The 18,262-nt window shown below is 44.5% G+C and overlaps 3 protein-coding genes across 3 annotated transcripts; 2 read left to right on the forward strand and 1 right to left on the reverse strand.

Moving 5' to 3' along the window:
* Positions 1 to 3,421: 3,421 nt before the first annotated feature.
* LOC125707000 (transmembrane emp24 domain-containing protein 10-like) lies at positions 3,422 to 8,370 on the forward strand. Its single transcript, XM_048973844.1, has 5 exons — positions 3,422 to 3,653; positions 4,577 to 4,697; positions 5,077 to 5,150; positions 6,289 to 6,415; positions 7,189 to 8,370. The coding sequence occupies exons 1-5, from the start codon at positions 3,477 to 3,479 to the stop codon at positions 7,308 to 7,310; spliced, it is 621 nt and encodes a 206-aa protein (XP_048829801.1). The 5' UTR covers positions 3,422 to 3,476; the 3' UTR covers positions 7,311 to 8,370.
* Positions 8,371 to 8,607: 237 nt separating this feature from the next.
* Positions 8,608 to 11,504, forward strand: eif2b2 (eukaryotic translation initiation factor 2B, subunit 2 beta). Its single transcript, XM_048973843.1, has 8 exons — positions 8,608 to 8,890; positions 9,114 to 9,234; positions 9,593 to 9,744; positions 10,026 to 10,189; positions 10,302 to 10,397; positions 10,774 to 10,911; positions 11,003 to 11,069; positions 11,312 to 11,504. The coding sequence occupies exons 1-8, from the start codon at positions 8,719 to 8,721 to the stop codon at positions 11,467 to 11,469; spliced, it is 1,068 nt and encodes a 355-aa protein (XP_048829800.1). The 5' UTR covers positions 8,608 to 8,718; the 3' UTR covers positions 11,470 to 11,504.
* A 67-nt stretch (positions 11,505 to 11,571) lies between these two features.
* mlh3 (mutL homolog 3 (E. coli)) lies at positions 11,572 to 16,535 on the reverse strand. Its single transcript, XM_048974085.1, has 9 exons — positions 16,247 to 16,535; positions 15,857 to 15,958; positions 14,326 to 14,436; positions 14,095 to 14,203; positions 13,817 to 13,976; positions 13,655 to 13,678; positions 13,370 to 13,448; positions 12,932 to 13,083; positions 11,572 to 11,759 (listed from the first exon to the last, which is right to left on the reverse strand). The coding sequence occupies exons 1-9, from the start codon at positions 16,533 to 16,535 to the stop codon at positions 11,637 to 11,639; spliced, it is 1,149 nt and encodes a 382-aa protein (XP_048830042.1). The 3' UTR covers positions 11,572 to 11,636.
* Between the last annotated feature and the right edge of the window lie 1,727 nt (positions 16,536 to 18,262).

Below are 18,262 nucleotides of genomic sequence, written 5' to 3' on the forward strand. Positions count from 1 at the left end.
CACTAAGGGGGAAAGAGGGAGCATGAAAGTCACCCGGAGGCTGGTGTTCCAAGTCCCAATGACATTTAAGCACGGTACTGGACCTCTAAATTAATTGCATTATGAATGTCTGTAAATAAAATTGTCAGCCGAGGAAATAAATGCATACACAATTTTGAGAATAAATGGAGTAATAATTAATGCTGTGATTTACGGCGCAATACTTTCTGTTCCTTTCTTCTCACATTTTCTTACACAATGTAATTCATGTTCTTTATGAAATTAGGCCATCAGTATACCACTTTAAAATACAGCAGCACGCAACACCAAATCGTAATGAAACGACAATGTAAATCAGGGCTATTCAGGAGCCATGTCCTGCTGATTTAACAGGCTTCCTTTGCCTGTGAACCAGGTGTAAAGACTCAGGCCAATCAGAATCATCCATCCATCCATCCATTTTCCAAACCGCTTATCCTACTGGGTTGCGGGGGGTCCGGAGCCTATCCCGGAAGCAATGGGCACGAGGCAGGGAACAACCCAGGATGGGGGGCCAGCCCATCGCAGGGCACACTAACACACCATCCACACACCTGCACACCTATGGGCAATTTAGCAACTCCAAATAGCTTCAGCATGTTTTTGGACTGTGGGGGGAAACCAGAGTACCCGGAGGAAACCCCACGACGACATGGGGAGAACATGCAAACTCCACACACATGTGACCCAGGCGGAGACTCGAACCTGGGACCCAGAGGTGTGAGGCAACAGTGCTAACCACTGCACCACCATGCCGCCCCCCAATCAGAATCAGTAATTATTAAACTTACTACGTGGGAGAACTGAAAACAAGGCCTGAACAAGGCTGTAAATCATGTGTACATTTGGGAAATAAGTCTGAAGTGTGACCTAGACTAAACAGGCTTGATATGCGGTCCATGATCATCAGGATCCTGTCTGTGATGTTGTCCTTGACTCCTTGGAAACCAACTGTTGTTTTGTACTTTTTTTGAGGTATGTGCTATAATGGTACTTCAAAAGCACTCAAAAATATGTTAAAAACCAAAGGTAGAAGCAGAAGAAGCTTCATTTTGAAAAATATTCAAAGAAAGATAGTGGTCTAGTTTTAATGAAACCTTGGGTCATGTGACACGCTGTGTTTTCCTATGATGACCTCATCGCATGACGGCCTTTAAGTCCTTGCCATGACATCTTTCTTCATCCCGGTTTCTCCTTCAGATAGTCAAGACCGAGAGCGATGTACTCAGAATTTAAATATGCGTCAGGCTGCACGTTCCTCTCAGTCTAAAGGACAGCAAAGAGCAGCAGAGCTATGCAGGATGTTTTGACTGTGGCAGCGGCAGCCTTCAGTCATCAGTCGCATCACACTTTGAGAAATATGATATCCTTGCACAAAATGGCCCACGATCCTAATCATGGACGACCTTCAGGTCATTGCTAATCAGTAAGACTGTTTCCCCCAATATAATCCCAGAATAACGAATAATAGCAATATGTGTCGACAAAATGACACAGTAATTGCTAATTACATCTTTTGCTAAAGGAAGGAACTTAAAAACTTTATTGTTTAGACAAGTGCTGCCGGATGCTGCAAATGCTTGATCCATTCACAAAAATCAGCACCGATCCAAAACGGTCCCCCACTGTAAAGCCGTGCAGCACGTAATCGCGTAATAACTCCATCTATTAATACCACCTGCCAGCCCCTGGGTGATAGAGAGGTAGCAGAAAATAGCAGGTGCCTGAGCCTTCCTTTAACATCAGCATCAACAGCAGTAAAATTAGAACACTGTGACGCCAGCCTACGTCTGCGCTCAGACCCAGGGGAAGAGGCAGGCGCTGCCTAACTGAGAGGGGGGATGGAGAGGAATGGAGGCCTGCAGCTTAGGGGGAAGATGGAGAGCTGATTATCTTCTTTAGACCGACAGAATGATATTTTTTCTTTTAGGGGGAGGTCATATGCTTTTTATTCCTGGTTTCCCCTATATTAAAACCAGCAGTCTAGGCTGTTTCACAGAAATTTCTGATTGGCTCTTGGGAAATATGATTAATAACTGTGAAAATGGCCAGCAGAGGTGACAGAACATTCATAACCCAGAGCAAAGATTATGTCAGCGCGCCTTTGTCCTCATTAGCCAGCATAAATAAACATTTTAACGATTTTGAAAATCTGCTGTTGCCGATGAGGATTGCTTTGAGTGATGTAGAATTGTGATTTTTAACACAAGAAAGCACACAAAATATTAGCACAGCTTGGTCAAAGGAATGTCTGCTGCACTTACAAGCACTGAACTGTGTTAGGTAGCTGTGTGGGGTCACTGCCCATACAAATATCTAAAGTTATAAACCGTTCAAAATAATAACTTCTATTGCCAAAAACAACATTACAGTAATATTTCTAGTTTCAGAGCTCCAGAAAAAGACTAGAAACCAGTTCTCTTTAGAGGTTAATCAGAGACACATTGTTATGTGAACTAGTGAGACTAGAGAATTCACATAATGTGTATGACAGTGAAAGACCGCAAATTTGGCAGTCTGAGTTTGTGCTACTGGATGTAATTTTGCGTCACACCGAGGTCCTCTGGAGGGCTGTTTCCTTGGCAACTGGACAGCTCCGCTTAATGTAGATAGGTAATCCCTGCCCTGGTGACAATCGAATAATAGTGTGTTTTGGTACCTAAAAATAGACCTTTTAGCAACAATGTCCAATTACGGAGTAACAAAAAAACGGAGTTAAACTCACTCCACAAAATAGTTACACCTGTAGTTTTTCCAGTTTACTGCCTTCATCCCCACCCCCCCCCCCCCAAAAAAAAAATCGCAAGAGTGATAGAAAAGAGATGCTTGTTACGGTTGCAAACTGTATTCTTGCAAACTGAAATAAAGGTAGGCAGCTCTACCTGGATTCCTTTAATGACCTGTAGGCTGTCAAATACTTTTATAAAAAATAGGTATATAAAATATTTCAAACAGAACGCTGTAAAAAAGCACAGTAAACTACCAAATATTTAAGTTTGGGCTACAGTACGTTACATAACCACAGATCCCATGATGCACCATTTCCTTGGAGAAATTAAAACATGAACCATAGCATTTATGCGACTGTCCAAGGGGATCTAATTGTTTTTGCGTGTAAAACACGTGTAAATTTAGAGATCAGTCCACGGCTATTTGCATTCCCCTACCATAACACCCATTAAGCAACATTAAATATGTGTTACATCCCCCCTTTACCATTTCGCAAAGTAAAAGTGCATTCAAACAGTTAGTGCGTTGAATGGGAACAACTGGGCTTTCATAGTAATAATAGGAGCAGCGAACGAAGAGCAGACATCACGGCCGATCTGACTCCGGAGAGGGTAGCTGCGCTTCTCCTCCACGTCAGGGACAGCGCTCTTGCTCGGCGGCTCGGCTCAACCTAAGAGCCTTCGCTCGGCATAAGTACCGCCCGCTACCGTGTCCGGCTCTCGGCAGCCATGTCTCGGGCTTACGCGATATTCCTTATCCCGTTTCTCCTGGGGTCGGCCCTGTCGATCTCCTTCCATTTACCCGTCAATTCTCGCAAATGTCTGCGGGAGGAGATCCACAAAGACGTGCTAGTAACGGGGGAGTACGAGGTTGGCGAGCAGTCCAACACAAAGACCAACTTGAAGGTGAGCCCGTGGCGGACGTGCAGGGAAACCTCCGCGGTAGCTGCTCCGTTTCGCAAAACACAAATACATCTTTACATGTAATTAATATTATTTAAGGAATCGCCCATCGATTAGGTCAGTACAACAAAGTTGTTAATCATACAAACAGAAGCGAATGCCTTCTTTCTATTGGGCTTCCTGCTTTCCTGGTTGCCTTCAATCGGTATTATATATGTATAATTATAGAAATCGCCTTCGTACTCGGATGTTTAAGAAATCGGCCGATCTGTACCTTCGTGTAGTTTAGTATTAATATCGAATTGCTACCGTCTCTCCGCGGATGTTTCGTGTTTCTGCAGCCTGTAATTGCGATATGTACACGTCACTCTAAACGCGGAAACCCGAGGTGCGGCAAGATGTGCATCAGATCTGCTCCGCTGCCCAAATACCCTCCAGAGCACTAAAAGTGGATCGGAGGTTACTGATTTACCGAAAGTACGACGGAATCCCCAAGAATGTTTTGCAAAGATTGTATCTATTGTATTATTCAAATAGTGTTGCATCTAGATTGTTTCAGTGGAAAAAAAGATGCAAAAGATTAGGAATTCATGCCCTATGCAGGGAAAATAAGTACCATTTAGTCGTAAAATAAAAAAAAAAAACTGTCATTAATTGGTGCTTGCAAATTGATCATTTAAAAAAATTACGTTCTTTTGTAATAAATATGCATCAGCTTGACGTGTAAAAGGTGTGACTCTTGGTGTGTGTCCCATAATGCAGCTTTCTAAAGTGTTCTGTCTGGCGTGGTCACTAAATTCTCCTCCTGTTAGGTGTGAACCGTGATATCCCAGATATTATTACTGTTGTCGTCATAATCCATGGAAACCAAATCACAGTGGCATCACTTGTTTGTTTTTGTATTTTTATGGATATTATTTTCTCAGATCACGGATTCCTCTGGCCACATCCTGTACTCAAAAGAGGAGGCATCGAAAGGAAAGTTTGCCTTCACGACAGAAGATTATGACATGTTTGAAGTCTGCTTTGAGAGCAAATTCCCAATGGGTGAGTGCAGATTCCACTACAATTAATAACTTCAATCCAGTCCACGTCGTGCTGATTTTAACCCTAAAATGGAGTGTCTTCCACGAATTTGTTATACTGCCGCTAGCCACAGTTATTTGTCGTGTCCTGCTGGAGGACTATAGATGATTAAAGTTGACCCACCACAAAGTGAGCAATTGTCCTTGAGAGCTGTTTTGATTTTGGTGGATTTGGGGGTGGGGGTGGGAGGGATTCTGACTCAGACACGTGAGTGGAATGTGCAGGGGGGCTAGGTTGTGTGTTTTTTTTTTTTTTTTGGGGGGGGGGGGGGTGTGGCAGTGAGTTATTTCCTGGAATTTTTGGCCCCCTTCACAATAAGGCTTTTCATTCGGGGTTCCAGGAACTGGGCGGGTCCCGGACCAGCTGGTCAATTTGGATATGAAGCACGGTGTGGAGGCAAAGAATTACGAGGAGGTAAGTGGCTCTGACGGGGGGGGTGGGTACAGGATCAGGCCGCTCCTGCTGCTGGCCCAGAATGCACTGCTGCTTCAGCCTTTTCATCTCCCTGGTATTGGAGGTCTGACTCAGATGTGTGCTGGCTGAGGCACGATGAGCAGACCTGCTCTGAGAGCGTTCGAGACCCTTTCCCCGGCACACTCCCCGCCCCTTCCTGGGGTGTATCCCCCTTCCTTTCCTGGCGTATCCCACCCACCCCTCCATTCTTCCTTTGCTTTGGCCTTTCGAAGACTGTCAATGCAGGGTGGGGCACATACTCGGGCTCTGAGCGTCACAGCAGTGGCAGATGGGGAAGGAGGCCCTCTTGTCACTTGGCAGGACATTCTGTGTTAATTGTGACCGAGCAGCTTAACCGGTTTGACGTGTGGGAGTTTTGAACCGTTTATTTGGATTAATGCAAAGGTACAGGAACAGCAAAACCCGATAGTGCTGCTCACGCTCGTGTGACGTTTTTTTTAGATCATTTATCCAGAGAAGGAATGAATTTCCTTGGCTTCCTGCCATGGTTTGCAGTGCTGGGTGGTTGACGTTACCCAGGTTTCCAGTGCTCTTATGAGAGTTTGTTTTAGTGGGCATGAAGCCCCCCCCCCCCCCTCATCCTTAATGGGTTTCAGATTGAGCTACACGTCCCTAAAAGCTAGAGGTACCCTGTATAGTGCGTGTCGTACAGGCAGGAGGCCCCCTAAAGTGACTGCCTCTTACTGGGGCATTCCTAGTTTTTGATTAGGCCCAGTGGCCTCTGGATGCTCTCCTCCCCGCCAAATGGTGTAACATTCAATTGGTCTCCATTATATTTGTCCTCAGCAATGTAGACTAGGGTTCCCTCTGAATGTGTGTCTGTGTGAGGCCCTGGAGGGGGGTTGGCCATCACATACCAGAAAGATTGTGTTGAGTGTGTCAGCTGGCAGCTGCGGTTTGTCTAGCAGCTGGTTCAGCTGGTGGCCGGCGCTGACATCTACTGGAAGGTGCTGGTCATAACAGCCTGCAAACGACTTAGCTGCACATCAGCATAATTATCCATGATCCCAAGTCCATATTCAGAAGCATGATGGGAGATTTTTTTTCTTTTTTTTTCTTTTTTCCTTCCTTCGCTCAGATTGCTAAGGTGGAGAAGCTGAAACCTCTGGAGGTGGAGCTTCGGCGACTTGAGGACCTGTCAGAGTCTATCGTCAATGACTTTGCCTACATGAAGAAGCGTGAGGAGGAGATGAGAGACACCAATGGTGAGAGACGCCTGGCTGGCAGCTCTGATCCCGAGACAAAAATGCACGAATGTCAAATGTGACGTTTGGTGGGATCTATTCCCGGTCTTAGGCGATGACCCATGGCAAAGTAAAGTGACTTATAGTGATGTTACACAGGGTTTGTGTATTTGTATATTGTGATATGTAATGTCATTCTTGGAGCTCTACTGGAGCAGCATAACACAAATTCACAGCTCTCAGATTTGACGGTTAACTTTGAAACAAACACTTAAAAGGAGGGTAGGTAATAGTTAACAGTATTTTGGGGTTTCTTTTTATTTTCCAATTTTTGTTTTAACATACAAGCCTCTGTCCGTGTCATACATCGGGTTATTCTAGCTGTCGGCAGAAACACACACAGACAGCTGGCCATCGAACCCGTCCATCCTCCCACACTTAGATTTAATTTCACATCAGATGTTAATCCTAATCTGGGCGATATGGGGACTCAAGTGTTGGAATTTTCTTGAGGTAAAGGACATCATGAAAATCATGCTTATCGGTTGATGTCTCCTTGGTAGAATAACACCTTCAAAACTTTACGAGCTCCAAAAAACATGGAAAGACAAATTTTAAGCAATAGGGGGTGTATTGCTGGACCCCAGTTGGCAGCATGTTTTTAGCATATTCAACGCCGTAAACTTAAACTATTTCCGTTTACTTATATTAGTCATTTATACAGGTGTTGCACAGGTGATTTGCTGTCCTGCATGCCAGCTCATTGACCATCACCCCCCTCCCCCCTTTTGCAGAATCCACGAACACGCGCGTGTTGTACTTCAGCATCTTCTCCATGTGCTGCCTGATCGGACTTGCCACCTGGCAGGTGTTCTATCTGCGCCGCTTCTTCAAGGCGAAGAAGCTGATTGAGTGAAGCTGTGGGCAACTGAACGAGGGAGGGCCAAGCCTGCGTGGACCACAGCATGGCTGGCGGGTGGGCGGGGGAGTGGTGATAAATCTGCGGGTTTAATGTACTCTGTTGGAGGGTCCTGTTACCACTATGATGTTTGTCATTTATTTGGTAGCTTTCGTTTCTGCATTAAGCTCCCAAATTTTCCCTGTCCTTTCCATACCTACCAATACCAATGTCTTCATACATGAATGACCTTCATGGACACCCCCAGCTGTCCCATCCCACCCCTTGTCCATTTGAATGTTTTTCTTAATCTAAATAAAAGATGTTAATAGTTTAAATTTTTTTCCGTGCTCCAGGCGAGTCCATAAGCCCTTTATTGAAATTGTAGGTGGGATACTTGACCAGAAATGGACCCTTCATCATTTTCCCCGTCATTTCCCCATCATTTTGTCAGTTAATAGGAAAAAATTAGAATGTCTTATTCCTGAGCTTTTAGGCTGGCCTGCAGCTATTTTTTTTGTTTTGTTTTACTGTACTCTAAATGAAAATGAGCTTGAAGTGAAGGGCTTGCATTGTGGCTGTTAGGGGTCTGTCTCGTATACTTACACAGAAAATGAGCCTCCTTTTTCATATAAGGTTTTACTGGTTGATTACATACTGGTCGAAGCAAACTTTTTTTTTTTAAATAAATACTGTTAACTATAGCAGGTCAATGTGCATCAACCACATGTATAAAATCAGAGTACCACTTTACAGAGAATGCAGCTCTTAATGGAAATAGTTGTTTCGGCTGACAAGATAAAGCAGCAAGACTCATTTCACAGTTCTGAAGAATATTGAAAAATATACCCAGATGTACAGCTATTTTGCTAAAATGTCGATGCCGCCCCCTGACGTGTAGGTCAAGTGTCATCCTTTAAGGGTTTGTAAACCCCCTGATGCCCCCTCCCTCATATTTTTGTCTGTTGTATTTCCCCTCTGACGTCAGTTAATTCTGGGTGATTATGTACATTACAGTTTACACTGTAACGGATAAAATAATCTTGGCGGGTTTACAAAATAAAATTTTATAAATATACATTGTCTTCCTTCGATTAGCAACCTTCCCTTCGTAAATGCCGGTTGTTTTTAACTGAGCGAGCTTTAGGTGTTATAGAAAATAGTTACAAGTTTTGACTGATTTTAAATGTATCTGGTAGTATTAAGATGCTAAAGGTATTTCCCCCAAAATATAAACGTCCGTTTATTATCACGAAACTGCAAAACAAACGGATAAATGAACCGACCCAGAAAGGGTCGCTACAAGAACATGCCGCAATCACATGACCCGGAAGTCTGTATACGTACGTACACACCGACTTAATAATTCCGGGTAACGAATTGGTCAGCTAAGTGATATATTTGCGAACACGTCTGCTGGAAAAATATGCCGGGAGGTGACAGGGAAAGCGACCTTTCTGAGCGAACAGAGGCTTTCTTGGTTGAGCTAAAGCGGAGTGGCAGCGGAGCAGGACCATTCCGCGCCTCGGTGGAAACCGCCAAAGAGACAGCAGCGTTACTGCGAAAGATTACCGCGCAGGCACGATGGAGCAGTGCAGGTCAGAAACCTCCGTTACTGTTCGTCTGCAGGCACTATGGAACCACTTTTGATTACGTTTTACTTATTGAAAATGTTTAATTGCTTTTTGACACCCCCGCTTAACAACATTATGTGCGTCATCATGTGGTGAGCAGGTCATCCCTGTAGTGTTATACAATGAATACACCTACTTGTTGAAATGATTAGCGTGCCTAAGTGTCGACTTTAAAAATGCGATGTAGGCGATCTTATGGAAATCGTGCGCAAGGAGGGGAGGAGAATGACAGCTGCCCAGCCGTCAGAGACCACTGTAGGGAGCATGGTGCGGAGGGTACTAAAGATCATCAGAGAGGAGTACGCAAGGTGAGGGGGCGCCCGTCTCTCCCTACGGCGCGAAGGCGTAGTCACGCCGCTAACGTGAGCAACACTGAGCACTTACACTGAACTCGATACGTCAAGCTGCCCCACGGCTCTGCGTCACTACGCTCGTGACGCACGATGCCGTGGAGGCAGCAAGAAATGCACAGAGGTGGAGATTTCAGGTCCAGAGTGTACAAATCCAGATCAGGATATTGTTTCAGCCAACCAGTTGAGTACTCTGTGACTCTTGATCTGGATTTTTACTCTCTGGACCTGAAATCTCCACCTCTGGAAATTCATTATGCAAAACTCGAGTTTATGAAATGTTTACCTCAACAATATGCCCCGTCCCCCATCCCAGGTCTCGGGGGAGCAGAGAGGAGACGGATCAACAGGAATCTTTACACAAGCTTTTGACCTCAGGAGGCCTGAATGAAGACAATTTCAGGCAACATGTCAAAGACCTTAGATTAAACGTCATAGAGGCCATAAACGAACTGCTTACAGAACTTGGTGAGACTACACTTAGTATTATGTCATTTTGAGAATAAAAATTTGTTTCAAAAGCCTCTGTATTTGTAATATGGTCAGTGATCTAGAATCAGGTATTTTATTCTTTAAATACTCACAGTAATGTTTCATTTGCTGGGAGATGTTCTGCAGTATTTCCTAAAGTACTACAGCAAAATATTCATCTGTATAATTCTATATAAGCTGCTTTGAATACAAATGTATCGGGAAAAAGATGTATCGTGCCTTTGGGATAAGTTTTTGTGTCCCTTACTGTGTGGCAGACATAACTACGGAGAACATCGCCATGCAGGCTCTAGAGCACATCCACTCCAATGAGGTCATCATGACCATCGGCCGCTCGCGCACCGTCGAGGCATTCTTGAAAGACGCCGCACGCAAGCGCAAGTTTCACGTCATTGTGGCTGAGTGTGCTCCTTTCTGCCAAGTAGGGAGTCCCAACTTGAGTCCGAAACACCCATCCGACTTGTTTCATGTCAAAAGGCCTAATTTAATCCAGGATGTCAATAACACGCACATCCACCTGTCTTTTTCTCCAGGGTCACGAAATGGCAACCAGTCTTTCAAAAGCTGGCATTGAGACAACAGTCATTCCTGATGCAGCGATATTTGCTGTGATGTCTCGAGTGAACAAGGTGCTTCTTCATCCTTCACACAGATGAGCGTTAAGTTTGTCAATTGCATGATTTAGGTTACTTGTAATTGCAATCTAAACTTTATAGATGGGTGTAAATATGTATTAATCATTTCTTTCCATATTTATCTTGACAGTTTTGTTCTGTTATATTCAAATGTTGCATCTAGAAATTTATATCATTGTGGGATGTGGCAATAATAAATTGTCCCTTAATTCAAATAACTACTGAATGACAACACAGTGGATAAACAGCAAATTAAAACGAGAAAATATGGAGTCTTACAATAAACATTTAAAATCCTTTTTTCATATTTAAGGAAGCTCAGGTTTGTGTTTCTGGATTTAAAAAGGTCTAATGCACACCGTTTAAACAGGTCATAATCGGCACGCAGACAGTGCTGGCCAACGGGGGCCTACGGGCTGTGAATGGGACTCATACCTTGGCCCTAGCAGCCAAACATCACTCCACCCCCCTGATCGTCTGTGCTCCCATGTTCAAGCTGTCCCCGCAGGTGCGGCCTCCTCTCCCCCGACCTCCCTGTGCCTCTGATCGCCCTCCATCACCGGCACGCATTAACATTTCTGCTTTTCCTCTTCACCCAGTTCCCGAACGAAGAAGACACGTTCCACAAATTCGTCTCCCCACAGGAAGTGCTTCCATTCACTGAAGGTAGAGTTTCCTTTTCCCTCCATTACATTTTTTTTTTCTCTCTAAAGTGCTATCATGACTACGAATGCCTGAAATGGCTGGGGGGGGGGGGGGGGGTATTTACCACCACTCAGACCAGGGTGGGGCCGCTGGGGTTTGGGGACCCGGAAGTGGGGCCGCAGAAACCTCAAAGCCAGCCCTGCCGTCCATGACCGCATGTGCAAGATCACAGTAGAGCCATGCATACGTTCCCTGCCTTTCAGGGGAGATCCTGTCCAAGGTGAACGTGCATTGCCCCGTGTTCGACTACGTGCCTCCTGAGCTCATCACCCTCTTCATTTCCAACATCGGTGGCAATGCCCCCTCCTACATCTACCGCCTGATGAGTGAGCTCTACCACCCAGAGGACCACGAGCTCTGATTCTCCCTGTAAATAAAAGACCATATTTAATTCTGTCTGGTTTGCTGTACCTGCCTTTGTATTAAACTTGAAGGGGAATGTATTTCAAATACTGAAATTGCGCAGAGCTGTAATCATTTAATAAATAATGTATAAATAAGCAGCTAAAATTCACAGCAGAGAGGTATCTAATTCCCAGTGCTGTTTGTGCAATGTTGCCTCGTAGCTTCTTGTCTTCCTTGCTCGTCCCCATGCCGTTTCCATGCTTGGTACCTCAGCCTGAGCTTCCTTAGGTTTGGCTTGGGAGACTTCTGTAAAAAAAAAAAACCGTAATGGGGATTTGCAAAATGGCTGCGCACACAGGATTGCCGATGCTGAACCGATTCCTGTCATTATAAAAGACAAATACTGGTTTGCCAGGCCTTGTGGCAATCATGCTAGGTTGCAGTTTGTCAAATGATTTTGAAACCACTGGTTCCAAAGGGAATATATTTGTCCATCCAGCTGCTTATCCTTTGGAGCGGGGGTGCACTAGTTAGTGCACCCCCAAGTTAGTGGTTACATATCCAGCTTTAACTGGCTAGAGTCAGGTTAACGCTGATTGCTGCAATCAACATTCAACAGTACTGCAGTCCTGGGCAAAAAATGGGCCAAACCTTTCAATGGTCTTAAACAGTGTTTGCCAATCTGGTCCTTGGAGACCAGCAGTGGTCCACGTTTTTGCTCCCTGCATGGCAGGAAGCTGGGAGAAAACAAAAACATGGACTGTCTGTCGGTTCTGCAGGATTGGTTTGGGAGACCCTGGTCTTAACCACAAAATCATTGGTCAGAGTACTATATGGAGGAGTTGCATACCGAATCTTAGTTTATTGTATACAATGACAATAAAGAAATTAAATTCAGATAAACAGCAAGAACATACATTTTAAAAATGCCCTTCTGAGACCTGTGCTACTATTTTGCTGCTGCAGTGAGCTTTCGAAAGGAGAAAGCTGGAAACGGAAATTCAATTACACCGAGATAAAATCATGAAAAGATTTAAATGTTTGATAATTCAAACTAATACAACTGGGTGTTAAAAATTTTCCAAAGTATCTTCTATCTGCTGTTGAAACCATTAGAAGTTTCATGGTTTGCAATTTTGAATTTGGCCCATTTTCTTCTGCACCCAAGAATGGACGTTGGTGTGTATCAGCCCAGTAAGTTAACTGGGGTTTGTCTGTACATGCCTGCATAAAAGGGGTGGAGCTGGCATACTGCAAACTAAAGACACAAACTAAAATTAGGAGGTAGGCAATACCTGCCCTGCTTGGAAAACTACTGTCAGCACCCTGCCACCCCAGAAAGGTGCCTTAAAGGGACCAACGACGAATAAATGAAGAAAAAAATCACATACAGCCTCAGTTAATTGGTGGGTACATTAGTCAGTCACAGCCAGGCTAATTTCACTCAGGCCTCTACATCCTGCTATGGCGATACAGACCTGCTGCTCGGTGTCCAGGTGGAGCAGGTCAGCCAGCGGCACCATGGATGGCCGGCCATGGGCGCATTGGAAGGGCAGTTTGCAGGTGGACAGGGAGCCAATCAGGCTACAGCATTCTTCCCTGCTCAAACTGGCGTTGAATTTAACGGCTCCTGTTAGTGTGATAGCAGTAACATTGGCTGGCAGAAGAGATAACAATGACGCTGCACGTAGCTCATAAATGGTAGCTTATCCATACGGCAAACAGCACTACCGTAAATCAGGAAAACACCATGCATGGTACAAGGTAACGTACAGCTGTAATGCAGGGTTGTTCCAAATTCTGCTTGAGTGAACGTAAAGCACAGCGGACTGTAAGATGAGGCAGTCTGACAGCTCGATATGGGAGTACATGGAGAGAGGGGGGAGTGTTTCTGCGAGTGGGCTGTGGTGGCTCACCATGACAGGCTTGCGAGGCCAGCACCTTCAGTACCGTGAGAGGCAGAGTCCCTCGCACCCGGCCGGCGGAGCGCAGCAGCTGTGAGCGTGGGAGGAACTAGTGAGAGCAGTCCTGTGTGAAACTAAAACTGAGGGCCTAGTTTAACGCTACAAAAGGAGTAACACTGCCACCTAGTGGAACGATTGTAATTAATCTGAAGCAGAAACTGGATTAGGGCTAGACGTTTCAATGGTCATAAACTGCATTTGTAAACATACTATTGTCATGATAATAGCAATGCTCACCTCAAGCTGTTCTTGAATGTATTCCTAGAAGTAAGAAAGTAAAACACACTATTTAAACAATGGATTAGTGGAAACTGAAATCAAACTGGTGATCAAAATTGGTTTGTACCTCTATTCAAAGAATTGTTAAACCAGCGTTGCTGGCATGGAGAAGATTCTCACCAACACAATATCCCTGGTGACAGTGTGCCTCCCATGTCGAAGCTCACTGGCTTCCCTCTCCACAAAACACACGGGCACCTTCCCCACCAGAACACGTGGCTCCTCCGTCTCCACAAATTTCATCTCTAGCCCCAGGCCCCTGAGGAACTGTGGGCAGGACCTAATAGGCCACAGTTACCATTACAAACACTTTGATTACAACACTGACCAACCCCGTGGCTTCAGGGGTGGTCTGTGGATCAGTTATCCAATAAGCACCGAGCATGGCTGGTCCTGACCTAAGCAGCCTCAGTTCTTCCTCTGTGACGACAATCTCGAGAGGTGGCGACACATTGGAGGATCGCAGCTGCTTCTGGCCTAAAAACTCTGGGTCGTCCTCATAGGAGTCTAGAGAAACGGAGCATCCTGTCACAACCCATCTGCTGAGGATCCCTTAACTGGAGATCAGCACACTGCAGTATGACGGTCACTGTAAAGATTTCCTCTCGCTACCGAGGAGCCAGGTTCACCTGCTGTGAGGCTCTCCAGACGGACTCGCTCGTGAGCAGCGTGCTGGTCCACCAACACCAGCAAGTTCCCTGAAGTTTCAGAAGAACACGGCGGACATGTTAACTTGCTGACTCACCACTGACTGAAAACTCAGAACATTTGGTGAATCGTAATAACCAGACACACACGCATAAACGAAGACGAACACAGAAGTATGTGGAATGGTACTTTCCTTCAGTGTCTCTGCAGTTGGCATCCTCCTGGTCTCTTGTGTTAATCAGACATGCAAGAAACTTCTTATCCACTTGATGAATCACCTAAAGACACAATAATACAACAATAAGACTTTGGACATAGTGTAAGTTTCTTTAATTATGTGGATACACGTTTTAAACTTTACATAATTTATATTTTGTTATGCTTTAAAAATTATAGCAATGCACCAAACGTGTAAATCTAGACAATGCAGGCATGTGTCTGGTTCACATAAGCACATAGTCATGCTCAGCTTCTTGCCTTCATGGACAAAATCATGTCCTTCGTGAAGCGGTAAGGGTAGAGGATGTTGTGGATTTTCACAGCTAGTCCTTCAGCTTGACCAGTGGTCACATCTACTGCAACCTGGCAGAAGAGGAGTCATACATCTGAACATCATTTATTAACAGAGGATGTTCTCTTCCATCGGTTCCAGGAGCACAGATGGCACGTGTGCCTTATGATGCAAATTCTTATGTTATATATTTATACAGATTTGGAAAAAATTGAGAGACCACAGCAAAATTCAGTTTCACTCATTTCTCAATTTATGAGTGTGTGTGTCTATGAATAATATATTTATTTTTGCAAACTACAGCCTGGTTTTTCTGTTTCTCATTAATGAAGGGCTTCTTCATTGCTTTATGGAACTTCAGTCCAGCTTCTAGGAGCCTGATACACACTGTCCTGGCAGTGCACTTCACACCACTTAATGTTTCCCATTCCTTTTGAAGGTCGGATAAGTTGACGGTCATCTCTGGCATTAGAATGTTGTTTCCGCCCTCTACCTGGCTGGTTTCTGGTCATTCCCAGTGTCTCCTGCTTCACCTTGTTCTTGTGTACTGCTGTTTTAGACATATTGAGCCTGGAAGCAACCTGTTGCTCAGAGTAACCTTATGCCAGCAGAACCAGGATTAAACCATGATTAATATATAGAATGGTCTCTTAATTTTTTTCCTGAGCCTTATCTGGATTTAGAGGGAAACTTAAATGTCAGATAAATTATCAGCTTTCATGCTGTTATGCAGAAGAATGGAATCACAAATCTTCCTGACTAACACGCCTGAATGATACCGTAGTTTAAGTCCGTGTGCGAGAACTCAGGTTTACCTCGGGAGGTCGAACAAACACTGGATTTTCCCACTTTGAGTACAGTGAGGACAGCGAGTCTGCAGGCTGAGGTTCATCTGAAAAGCAAAGAAACATGGCAATGCCTACTGAGAGAAAACCAAAATGGACCCAATATGGTGTGACAGATTTGATCCCTGTGCTTTTCTTGTGGCATGAAAAGCTCACCTTCCTCATCCAGGCCTGAACTAAGTACTCTCTCTGCTCTGGATCTGGGCAGGAAGGGCAACACTAGCTCTGCTTGAAATGGGTAACACCTGTACTCAAACCCTACAGAGGAAGACAAGCTGTGCTGAAAATACTCGAGGTCTTTAAAGCTCACATATTCAAAGCTTCTATGAAGGTATTTTCTATGTCTTCTCTTTTCTCTGGAATTTCTGTGCTTTTGTCTATTGATACACTACATGGAATAACAAATGGCTACACAAAACCAATTCATAATTCTGAAGAAGTTAATTCTGACAGCAGATTAACAAAGAAGAAAGCCTTTATGCAATTCGATTTATTCATAACATTAGCCCATTGTGCAGTATAAACAATCTGCTTTCTTCGACTTACCATTTCTGGAGATGACACTAACGGCCATGGTGGTGACATCACTCACACAGGGCACCTGGGTCTCTTCCACAGAAGGGCCCTCATATTTACTCAGACCTGTTATCTTGTTGATGTAAACTAGCTTCCCCACAGCATCATCAAAGCGCTCCACCCAGTCACTGGAATCCAGTACCCCAGTATCATCCACGTCTTTTTTTATTGCCTGAATTGTTCCTTGTGCCTGCTGGACATCCTCACTGGGATTTAACGCCTCAGCTAGAAGGGGGTCCAGTCTCTTTTCAGGGGCCATTTCAGCTGAAAGAACATTGTTTTCCTTAATTGAAAAAATAGGGGTGGATACATTTTCAGCATTTAAAGATGCATGCTTTAAGCAGTCTTGGATATCTTTATGTTTTTCAGCTGATGGGCCAAGCCAGTTAGCATTAGCATCTAGAACGCTGTTATCCACCGAGGGATGAAGCACACCAGATGGTTGTTCTTCCTTATCGTAGAGTTGCTCAAGTTTGTCCTTACTTCTGCCACCAGCATTTGGAACATGGTTTAGCGGTACATTCAGGGTACTGCTCTCATCGTCCATTTGTTGCTTCTTTAAGCGTGACAGCTTGCCGGCCAGTGAACTCTGGGATGGGGCAGGTTTAAGCGTGGTGTCTTCTGAAAGTGATGCTAGAGTGTCTTCTTGAGATGTGATAACCACTTTAAAAGTGTCATTCAGCTGGCCCACTGCAGGAGATAAACGCTTCCCTGCGATGTCTGGAGTATTACCCACATGTGACGTTCTATCTTCAGGAGCCATATCAACATCATCATCATTTACAATGTCTACAGAAACAGGTCGTGTTCCTGACTGCTTTCCATACTTTCTTCTAAATCTGTCTAGTGATCCAGCATGCTTTGTTAAAACTACTTTTGGGCTTGACATTACCTTGGAAATCTTATGTTTCCTGAGAGGAAAGCCCTTAAATCCACTGTCACTGATACCTAAATGCCTGGAATCCCCTAAAAATAACTTCCTCTTTGTTGCCAGAGAGACGTTTTCATGAACTTCAAATGCTGACCCCCTGCTCTGCTGCTTAATGGCATGGCATGTCAGAGCATCACTGTGTCGTAAAGGCTGCATTACCGAGGTAAACTCATGATCTTCAGCAGGGCACTGAGGGAAAAGATCTTGAGCTGAAATTGGTCCAGGTGGACAAAACTTACTAAATCCTGCATGTTCTACTGGTACCTCTTTAGTATGTGTTTGAGGTATTACATGTGTGATAAATCCTGATGAGCCCAGCTGCAACTTATTCCAGCAAGGATCATTTGCCTTGTCACCAGTGTTTTCAGATGAGGTTTCACTGGATGCTTTACAAAAGTCAGAAGGTTCCTGCTCTGTGATGTACACTATCTTCTCATTTCTTTCAGTTTCAAATATTTGACTTTCACACTGTTTTACCCTTTCAGTACTTGAACTGCACACTAGTTGATCAGCTCCTGAATAAGGGCTGCCTGATCTTCCTGCTATCTGAGGACTATGATATCGTTCCTTATCCCCTGAAAGCTCAAGCAGTGGTCTGTCAGTTGTGATTAATGTGCTGCACTGGTCTTTCCAGCTGTCCTTTTGTACATGAATTGCACTGGTTGTACTCATGGGAAGTTCACTTTCTAATTCCATACCTCCTGAAGCATCAGTGTTACTGGTATTTTTATTCAAACTATCAGTCACCTGCTCTGATTGCTTGACTTGGTCTGTCCCATTAATATTGTGTGCCGGTCTCCTGTACACAGCTTTAGATTCAAGTGTTTTCCCTTCATAGCACGTTCTTGGAAAGCAAGTTACCGCAGTAGGAGTCCTTCCCACACTGTCCACTGTCCTATCTAGGCTGGCCAGAAGTTGATTCATACTGTTCCCAACAACATAATCCTGGGTGTCCTCAGGTGAAAGTTCTGTATCCAGATTCTCTCTGGTCAGAAACTTTTTGACCCCTTCTTCCACACAGAACAGCACACTCTCCCAGTCTTTAAATTCAATTA

This window comes from Brienomyrus brachyistius, chromosome 14 (genome assembly GCF_023856365.1).
Source record: "Brienomyrus brachyistius isolate T26 chromosome 14, BBRACH_0.4, whole genome shotgun sequence".
NCBI lineage: Eukaryota > Metazoa > Chordata > Actinopteri > Osteoglossiformes > Mormyridae > Brienomyrus > Brienomyrus brachyistius.